The sequence below is a fragment of the Solanum dulcamara genome, chromosome 6 (assembly GCF_947179165.1).
Source record: "Solanum dulcamara chromosome 6, daSolDulc1.2, whole genome shotgun sequence".
In the NCBI taxonomy this organism is placed as follows: Eukaryota; Viridiplantae; Streptophyta; class Magnoliopsida; order Solanales; family Solanaceae; genus Solanum; species Solanum dulcamara.
The window spans coordinates 26,967,549-26,978,366 of NC_077242.1; the positions used below are offsets into that span (position 1 = coordinate 26,967,549).

The 10,818-nt window shown below is 33.3% G+C and overlaps 1 protein-coding gene across 2 annotated transcripts; it reads left to right on the forward strand.

Moving 5' to 3' along the window:
* Nucleotides 1-2,410: 2,410 nt before the first annotated feature.
* LOC129893309 (phospholipid:diacylglycerol acyltransferase 1-like) lies at nucleotides 2,411-10,616 on the forward strand. Of its 2 annotated transcripts, none has more exons than XM_055968821.1 (7): nucleotides 2,411-3,374; nucleotides 3,919-4,141; nucleotides 4,321-4,604; nucleotides 5,880-6,204; nucleotides 8,815-9,074; nucleotides 9,453-9,967; nucleotides 10,241-10,616. In XM_055968821.1, exons 1-6 carry the CDS (start codon nucleotides 2,941-2,943, stop codon nucleotides 9,934-9,936), a joined length of 2,010 nt encoding a protein of 669 aa, XP_055824796.1. In that variant the 5' UTR covers nucleotides 2,411-2,940; the 3' UTR covers nucleotides 9,937-9,967; nucleotides 10,241-10,616. The 2 variants fall into 2 exon arrangements, with proteins under 2 accessions (XP_055824796.1, XP_055824795.1); XM_055968820.1 differs by having other exon boundaries at nucleotides 9,453-9,946.
* Nucleotides 10,617-10,818: the final 202 nt, after the last annotated feature.

Here is a 10,818-nt window from a genome sequence, read left to right on the forward strand (position 1 = left end):
TAAATGTCTGCTTCTCATTTATATCCTTGATGTGATAATTTCAAGAGAGTTAATTGTATATATTTACGATTTTACTTTGAATTATGTATATTTTAAAATATAGTTTGAGGATAACTATAAAAGTAAAAGTGGAAAAAGATAATTAATTTATATTCTAATTTTTTTTTTACAAGTGTGTATTACCTCAACATCCTGGCTGTCACTGTACTCCTACCTCCTTTATCACTGAGCGATCATTTAGGGGCCTTAGCTAGTGATCCGGGCTCTTTCCCTCTCGACGATGAAGCTTATCCCCCATCGTCTTACTAACCGACCTTGCTCCCATGTTATTTTGAGGTCATATCTAGTATTCAAAATTTGCCTCGATTTAAAGCCGTGAGAAGTCAAAATTTTTATTATATGATTCAAATCAAATCAAAAAGAAAGAATAGATTCGCAATTGTAAGGGTACATAATTCCAGTAGCATCAAAAGTTGCTTCTTGATAAGTATAATACCTTGAAATCTTTTATACTTCTATTTGTCGATAGTCCCTTCTAGAAATGATAGTTTTAAAATTAAATAGTTTGAAAAAATATTCTAGATCCTCTATTATTATCACCTATAAGCAAGTACAAGTGAAAAATAAGAGAGAAGTTACTAGAGAGTGAATGTAAGAAACTTATGTGAAAGAATTATTAGATCGAAAGTGATCGTATGAGTTATAAGCAAGCAAGTACACAAGCAACAAGTGAGTGAGTAAAAAACAAGAGAATCACTAAAAAATGAGTGTAAGAAATTTATGTGAGAGAATTATTTGATCGAAATAAAATTTTATTTTATTATTATAAAATAAAATTTAAATTATCAGCAGACAATGGTGTCCAACAAAATTTCAACAGTTAAGTATTTATAATAATCACATTTTTAAATTTTTGAATTGTTTTTCAGAGATAAGTTTTGAAAAATATATTTAAAACTTTCATTATTTAAATTAATTTTTTACTTGACTAATATAATGAAACCGTCAAACCGCTTTTGATTGGAAGTGATGAAAAAGATTCCGAATTTCAAAGCCAACCATATTGAGATTTGACAAACTATACGTCACTCATCTAAAACTCTCCACACAAATCTAAGAAAAAATAAAAATGTTAAAATTAAAATCGGGAAAAATACACAACAAAAACAACAAGAATAGCCGTTGTTTGGACAATATCCCAAAAGTATCGAAAACAAGAAATGGCGTTTAAAAATGGAATTCTACGTTCAAATAAAAACTTAATATTTTATGAATAAGAATCTCAATATAAGTTTTTCAATATTTTGCTAATGTATCAAATACGGAAGTTTTAGTAAATAAAGTTATTAGATCATTATTTACAATATTAAATTTTAATATTTGTAAATAATTAAATATTTATTATTTATGGTCAGACTTAAATCGGTAACATATATATTTTTTGTTTCCATTCTAAGTATGTTTCAATTGTTATGCTTTCCTATTGGTTCAAATTTATTAAATAAACTTTGTTACGTTTTGGTAAATAAAAATAATTTGATATTTATGCTAGAACTACGCAAAATTAGTTAACATAGAAACCATCGCTATAAAAATGTTAGCATTAAATAAATCAAATTAATAACTAATAACTTGTGTTGCATCAAATATTATTAAACAAAACAAAATAAAATAAATTAATTTAAGAAATTCAACGTTTAATCAAAAAGATTACAACTTTAGCCTAAACTATTTAAGCAGAGAGTACCAATATTTTGAATAGTCACAGAGGTTGTGCCCCATATCTTCCTCACACCAATATTTAAATATAATAATCTCTTCCATTAATTTTTACTTATCATATTTGAATTTAACACATTCATTTTTTTAAAAAATAATAATTAATTTATCTATTTTACTAAATTATTTTTTATTAATTAATATTTAATATTTCTTTCTATCTCTCAAAATCTTAAAAATTGATTTGAAAAATAAGAAATTAATGTTAAGATTAAAATATATAAAAAAATAATTAATATTTTTTGACATATTAAAAATAACAAATAAAATATATAGTTTTAGAATAATAGATGAGTAAAAGAAGTACGGAAAAGATATATATTACTCTCTCCGTTCCATATTATATGAGCATTTTATCAAAAATGTTTGTTCCGTATTATTTGATCACTTTTTAAATCAAAATAGAATTAATTAATTTTTTTCTATTTTATCCTTATAATCCTTTTGAATATAAACAATTTTCAATATTAACTATTTTTCTATTTTATATATATTACATTGATATAAACAAATGATAAAATTTTCTAATATATTAATAATTTCTTAGTTACTGTAAAATTAAAAGTGTTTATTAATATGGAGGTGAAGGGAGTATAGCATGAGTAAGTAATGATTTGCATAATTTGAGTATATTTAACGTGCACCCCTCTTGCCTTTCCTTTGAATTTTAAAAGCCATCAAGCACCGTAAATAATCATAACTTGACCTCACCGATTCGATGAACGGCTGAGACTTAATACCAAAGAGCATCAGGAATGTCCACGTGTCATTTAAGGACCCCACCTCCATTCTCTTCCACCTTCTATAGTTTTCTCCGCTTCCATCCCTCCCCTGGCTCCGATCACCCTCCTCTACCCCACGCCAACCCCAACCTCCCTTTGTATATATACAAAAATATATTCATACAAAAACACTAGTTTGAATAAAGGGGAATTGTACTCTTTTTTTTTTTTTTGTTGTTGTATTTATAGAAACTGTATTTTTTTTCTTAATATATTATTTGCTCTGACAATACAAGGGTATTTGCAGAGCTAGGGTTTGAGTCTTGAGATTTGATTAGCTGAGAAGTGAATAAATAAGCTCATTAAAAGCACCCAATAAGTTTTGATGAGTAATTATTACTCATCTGAATACTGAATATTTATTCAGCTGTACTACTACATGTCAATACTAAGGCGTAGGAAGGGCACAGAAAACAAGAAAACATCGGATTCAGAGCCGGAATATGAAGAATTTAAGGAGGAGAAGAGTAGTAATGGAGGTTCCAGGAGGTTAAGGAGGAGTAGGAGATGGAGTTGTGTGGATGGTTGTTGTTGGTTTGTTGGTTGTATATGTTCAATATGGTGGTTTTTGTTGTTTCTTTACAACGCAATGCCGGCATCCTTTCCGCAGTATGTGACGGAGGCGATAACAGGGCCATTGCCGGATCCACCAGGAGTCAAATTGGCTAAGGAAGGGTTAAGGGCTAAGCATCCAGTGGTATTTGTACCTGGGATTGTGACTGGTGGACTTGAGTTGTGGGAAGGACATCAATGTGCTGAAGGTTTGTTTAGGAAGAGGCTCTGGGGTGGTACTTTTGGTGAATTGTACAAAAGGTTAGTACTACTACACAGTGATTCTATCAATGGATTTATACGTGAGTAAGGTGTTCTTAGTTGTTAATGGAAAAGTTCCGAAAGCTGAAAAGATTCATTCTTTACTACTTTTTTTCGACAATTCCTTGTGACTATAGTTGGCTCTTTTTTTCTATCTCTTTCCTTTACCCTTCTTTTTGTTTGGTTTTCACTCAAAAACAACAACAACAAAAAAAAATAGTGGATATTAGGCTGGTGGGATATATGGCATTTATTCAAAAATAGATTCTGCAAACTCGGATTTTGCGTTCTGCAAGTAGTATTTTCTAACGTTGTTTTTGAAAATTTTCAAACAATAGCCATTTGGTAGAGTAGGCTAATGTGGAAACTAAAGTAAGGTTTGGTGGTAGGGGACTGAGTTATGCTTCCTTTTTATATATTTCCTCTTGAAAGTTGTAACTAATAGTGGATTAAGATCAATTGACTTGTGTCTGAATCTTCTGCTTCTACATTTTTGCTTACAATGCATAACAAAGCACTTTCTCTTTGTCGAAATAAAATGTAGACCCCTTTGCTGGGTGGAGCATATGTCACTTGATAATGAAACTGGATTGGATCCTTCTGGTATAAGGATTAGGCCCGTCTCTGGGCTTGTTGCAGCTGATTACTTTGCTCCAGGTTATTTTGTTTGGGCTGTTTTAATTGCCAATTTGGCTCGCATTGGATATGAGGAGAAAAACATGTATATGGCTGCCTATGATTGGAGGATCTCATTTCAGAACACTGAGGTACTATGATTCTGAAAGCAGCACATGTACAGTTTTCGTTGTCATTCTGGTGTTTTATAATTTGCTAGTCTATGTTTCTTTCTAGTATCTGACCCGAGTTACAAAATATGTGCATCTGCACGTCTAGAGACTACCATTGCAAAATCATAACTCATCATTTTTTTTCTCAAAATCTGTAGGTGCGAGATCAAACTCTAAGCAGGATTAAAAGTAACATAGAACTCATGGTGGCTTCGAGTGGTGGGAAAAAGGTGGTTATAATTCCGCACTCAATGGGTGTTCTATACTTCTTGCATTTCATGAAATGGGTAGAGGCGCCAGCTCCAATGGGTGGAGGAGGTGGATCAGACTGGTGTGCTAAACATTTAAAAGCAATAATGAACATTGGAGGACCTTTTTTGGGTGTACCAAAAGCAGTCTCAGGATTATTCTCAGCTGAAGCCAAGGATATTGCTGCTGCCAGGTTTCTTTCTCTTCAATGAATAGTTTGCTTTCTATTAAAATAACAGTAATTATGTAGAGCTCCTTTCACTTTCTTCTTTTGAGATATCGAATAGTTGAGATAAAAACCTGGACACAAGTTCAGCCGAACCCAGTAGCTTTTGCTCAACCAGTGTATTAGTGTAAGAAATACGCTAAATGTGTACAAATAGTAAATTTGGTATCCCGTTATTAGCATTTCATCGTACTAAAATCCAAAACTCATAAATTTGACATCTTGGCTCCGCCTTTCTATGTGGTTCTTGACGCTCACTGAAAGATAAATTGTCCATAACATGCAATTCTTATACTACTATGAACAAGTTCCCAACACCAAGGTCCTAATAGTTTTGGCTTCTATCTTCTCATTTTTAGGAAAAATAGCTTATCATTATATTTTGGGGTTCAGAAAGGATCTTTATCTTTTCCTGTTGGTGATGTTTTTCTATCTGCAATCAGGTAAACTATACCAATGAATAAAATTCACATGGCCATACTTCAGATGTCTATAAAGGGTCTAACAAGGAATATACTGTGTAAAAATCCACTTCAACTTCTCAGTTTCTCTTGTTAGGTTCTTCCTCATGCTACTTACTAGCTTCTTTCTTGATAAGGAGTACTTCCTTTGTCTGAATCAATCACTGTTGCGGTTGTCTTTTGTCATAGTTGTAAAAGAAGGTGTTGTTGGTCTTCACAATGTGCTGCTGCCGCTAGATTTTAATGAAGAAAATCTTTGCTTTTTCTATTTCTTTTTTCAGTATAATTGGAGGGTGAGAGGGATAGAATGCACAAGAGATGGAAAATAAAATGTGTGCTCCAATAAGTACAAAAGCTACTAAACGTATGTTTTAGAGTAATGTTTTCTTGCTCCTTCTTGCTGATAATCACCTGTGAGATTGTATATCACGACTTCGCTTTACTAGAGTAAGATGTACCACAATCTTGCCCGTAGTGTTAAGAGCACAATGAAGAAAAGATGTTAATCCTTTTGTACCCTTAACAAATTTAGTTAATTTTCTCTATGATACTATTCTGAAGCTCTGTACTTTTGATCATCTTATCTCTTCTAGTGAGTGTGTTTGCATCTTTTTCTCAAGGGAATGTATAGTGCACATGCAAAACAGTGATTGCTTGCACAAGTAGTTCTTTTGCTGTGTGCAAGAGACATGTTACCAGTGCTGCCTAACCTGGAGTCTCCAGCCTTTTGTTCATCTGTGAGAGGCTTCTTGAGCTAAAGTAGAAATTGCCCCTTCTGCAGGTCAATGGCCCCAAGTTTTTTGGAAAGTGAAATGTTCAACTTTCAAACTTTACAACATGTAATGCGAATGACTCGTACATGGGATTCAACAATGTCAATGATACCTAAAGGTGGGGACACAATATGGGGCGGACTGGATTGGTCCCCAGAAGAAGGGTATGAGTGTAATGAAAAGAAGTCAAAGAGCAATAGCACCCTGGCAGCAGAGAGTGACAGGACAAAAAGGTCGGTTAATGCTACTCGTGTGAAGTACGGAAGAATAATATCGTTTGGGAAGCATGTGGCTGACTTGCACTCATCAGAGATTGAGAGGATTGACTTCAGAGTAACGTTCTTACTTGAATTTTGGATTTTCACTAACTACTATCATTAGGGTAAAAACTTATTTGAATTTTCATGTTCTTAAATTACATTATGACCCATTAAACCAATGTGTGGACAGATTCTTAGACCTAAACCCTCATGTGCCGACAAAAAAAAAAGGGTACCTATAGGCTGTCACAAATGTGTTAAATATACAAATAATCTTTTTTGTATCAGCTTCCCATATGTAGTGAATATGTATCCTTTTCTCTACTTTCTAATGTAGAGAATGGGAAAGGCCTGGTGACATGTGACAGAAATGGAATAAGAAGAGAACATCTTCTCTTTCATATGAATCTCAAGTTGGAAAGTTTTATGATACCTTATCCAAAAATAAAAAAGGAAGGAAGAAGTTGGAATGTTTTGTGATGATTCTAATTCCCTACTTCTGTTACAGTTTAAATTCTGAACTGGTTCATTGCTCAGTTCTGTTGATTCTATCAAATTTTTAGAGTTAAAAGCCAGTTTACTTTTCTGTAGGAAATTTGCAGGATGTCTGATTGATGGATCTTTCATTTGGTGTTTAATATTTTTCTTTAATTATCTCAAAAGACAGGTCATAGTTGTTTTCCTTACTGTTTACTGCTAATCCTAACTCTAAGGGGTCGTTTGGTTTGAATACAAGTTATGATGGGATAAGTTATGTTGAGATTAGTTATGATGAGATAAGTTATGATGAGATTATTTCTTATTGAGTGTTTGGTTTGTTGTATTCAAAATAATATGCATTGCATAAATTTTAAGAATATGTTGTTTGTTTACAAAAATACCCTTCACTTTATTTAGTTTTTTATATTTTCTTTGCAAGTTTTAGTTATTCAATATTCATTCTTAAAATAAAGCTTTCATCTTCTTTACCTTACATATTTTTATGCGTGCATTTCCATGATGTCTTTATGTATTTAAAAATAAAACTTTCTTCTTATTAAATTTAAAAATAGAATTTTCATTTTAAGTTTGTTACAGTAAAAAAGGATTATGAGAAATCAAAATATAAATAAACATAAGAATTAGTCAAATAAATTTATAAATAAAGATTATATTATATAGTGTAATTTTTTAATAGAAAAAATATGAAGAATTATCATAAAAATAAGGAGTGAATGTTGTTATAAATGGTATTAAAAATAATGTAAATATATATGAATGTGAAAAGTGAGGTATAAAAAAATATTTAAAGGGGTATCTTTGTCATTTACCTATTTTATCCCGGGAATAGTACACCACCCAAAAAGAGGGATAACTTATCCCGGTACTATTTATTAATCTTATCCCGGACTTGCCAACCAAACACCAACTTAAGTGCCACTATAATTTAATCCTGGGATTATTTGGTGTTATCCTTCACACCAAACGACCCCTAAGTATCTCTGAGTTCTTTCAAGTTAATATGGATTTTCTGAATTGAGTTTCATTGTTTTTATATGAATTCTCTCCTGCAGACTGGTATATTCTGCATCTCTCTGCACATTTCTAAGAAAACCAACCGTGAACTTTTTGTTCTATTGCCTATTCAGAATCTTTTTCTGTTTTGACGTGTCCAATATCCACTGAAGCTCAAAATCTCCCATAATTAACGATCAAGTAGCCAAAGCAGCAATAGAACATCTACTACTATAGGCTAATGAATCCCTCACGTATTCTTGCATCAGTCTTATAAATGATTGCATGGTTTGTTTTTCACTCCTTTGATAAGTAATTAGTAGTCGTACAATTTCCAATCCAAAGGGAAAAGTGAGACAAAGAAGTCAACAGCACTTTAAACTGTCTAAAAGTAGATTTTAAAGTACTATCAGTGGTTCGTTATTAAATTGGTGCCACATTTTTGTAATTTGAGATCCATTGACTAGTGTTGTTTATTCCTTAAGTCTACAATGAGTTGTCAGATAAGACATCTCCTGGTAGTACTTTTTTCCTTTTTTTTTTTTGTAAGTAGGACATCTCCTGGTAGTCATCTCTCACTGGTGGATGACATATTTTGTGCTTGGTGCTGTTATAGGGAGATCGGGATAGTTATTTGTCTTTCAGTGTGAAATTGGTCATTTGATTAGCTTTCAGAAGACATAAGCAATTAAATCATTCATTAGAGTTACTTACATGTTAAGTGCACTGCTACCCTTCATTTAAACTCTCTACCGTCACTGTGTCCAAATAAGGAAAAAATGCAGAAATTATTTGGCACATCCTGCTGCAGGTTAAAGTGGTCTTAATACATAATGCATTCTGAACCTGAAGAGGCTAGTATTACACATGGTATTGCAAATTACCATGAATTAACAGTTATTCCAATACTAGCATTAAAAAATATTCCAATACTCCATCCAGTTTTGAGGTACTCCACTATCCACAAATCAGTTTCTCATGTTTCCATATATGCTTAATGTCTTTACTAGTTTGTTTTGTTGGGAAAACGACACCTACATGTTTGTGTCTACTACTGTTTGTTTAAACTTGCACATGGACAAGGTTATCAGAAAACTATTCAGGAAGTTGCATTTTTACTTTCTGGTTTTAGCTTTCTTAAAAAAAAAAAAGTTCTAACTTGCCCCTTCCATTGTTCGGTCCTATCCAGGATGCTCTTAAAGGTAAAAGTCGTGCCAATTCCACTTGCCGTGATGCGTGGACTGAGTACCATGATATGGGTATTGGAGGTGTCAAAGCTGTTGCAGATTACAAAGTTTACACAGCTGGATCTGTTTTGGATCTTCTTCATTTTGTTGCACCAAAGTTGATGAAGCGTGGTAGTGCTCATTTTTCATATGGAATTGCTGATGATCTGGATGACAAAAAATATGAACACTACAAATATTGGTCAAATCCCCTGGAAACAAAGTAAGCTTCTATATTGTTCTATAAAAGTATTCTTTGATCTATGTCCATGCTCTTAGGACAGCTCTTCTCTTTATCTTCTTGACTCTCTTAAGTCTATTGTACGCAAATAGACACTTCTGAGACTCAGACCTCTCCACCAATGTTCTGTTGTACAACATGGAAATAAAAGGTGAAATTTCAGGGTTCTAGGGGCTGCAAACATTTTTTTGGAATATGGTTCATCTTGTTAACTTCTTCCTTTGCATGAAATTGTTCATAGCAGATATTGCAAAATATGATCCTCCATCTTTCTTGACTTGGTTCATTATGTGTTACAGGCTTACAGCAATATATTTGGCATATTTCTAGCTAGTTCTCACTGAGATGTTCCATTTACAGATTGCCCAATGCACCAGGGATGGAGATCTTCTCAATGTATGGAGTTGGAATTCCAACTGAAAGAGCATATGTCTACAAACTAAGTCCTGCTGGAGATTGCTATATTCCTTTCCAGATAGACACTTCGGCCGAGGGTGGAAGCGAAAGTCCTTGCTTGAAAGGCGGTGTCTTTCATATTGATGGGGATGAGACCGTACCTATTCTAAGTGCAGGTTACATGTGTGTGAAAGGGTGGAGAGGAAAGACCCGATTCAATCCATCAGGCATCCGTACATTTATAAGAGAGTACAATCACGCCCCTCCAGCTAATCTTTTAGAGGGCAGGGGAACGCAAAGTGGTGCTCATGTTGATATAATGGGAAATTTTGCACTTATTGAAGATATCATTAGAGTAGCTGCTGGGGCTACTGGAGAAGACCTGGGGGGAGATCAAGTGTACTCGGGTATTTTCAAGTGGTCTGAAAGGATTAAACTGAAACTTTAGATTTCATATGGTGAGATTTATATTTCATATGGTGAGATTTATGACATGTCTTCCTTACAATAAAGCTGGTGCTATATGTTTCTTAATTCATTCTGTTATTACGATTAATAAAGAAAGGTAAAAGAATAGACCTTTAGGCCGATAAAGGGACCCATTTTATGACTTCACTAGTTATAGGTTGCATGAAAAATTGCTTACTTTAACCTTTGTAGCTGACTGAATGAATTGATGTCAGCCAAAGATAGTTACTTGCTATACTCTATCCTAGTTTGGTAAAACTTAGATCAGCTACTTTTGTATGCAGAATTTCATGTGTGCAATCAATTGCTTTGGAGAGCTGCTGGTGCTCTGCTATACGTCTGGCTTCTTCTCTCCCGGCTGAAACATCTGTCGTGTACTTGAACAAGAATACTCTGGCAAACCTGAAGTTGCTTACTTCAGTGTCCTTGAACTGTAAATGTTGCAGGAAGCATGCATGTTTGCAGCCATGTTCACCATGCTTTAATATGGCTGCCATTAGGTTGCATAACTTCATCTTCTTATAAATTTTGGACATTCATTGATTTTTTTCCTGTAATTATATCCTTCATAGCATAGTGTAGACCTAATATTGGAGCAGTCAAGTGCTGCATTTATCTGTTCCATTATATGACTTCTTGTATCAATTATTTTCCTTATTACACAGCAAGGCAGGAGCAAGTGTGTTTATTTTGCTTTGGAACAAAAAAAAAATAGTACTGTAAATTGCTACTCCCTTGTTTCCATTTGGTTATCTTACTTTTCTTTCAAGTCTATTTAAAATCGAACATTTCTTTTTCTTTATGTCAACTCTTTAATTTTAACTTTTAACACATATGTTCAAGACCACAATACTAAAGGATG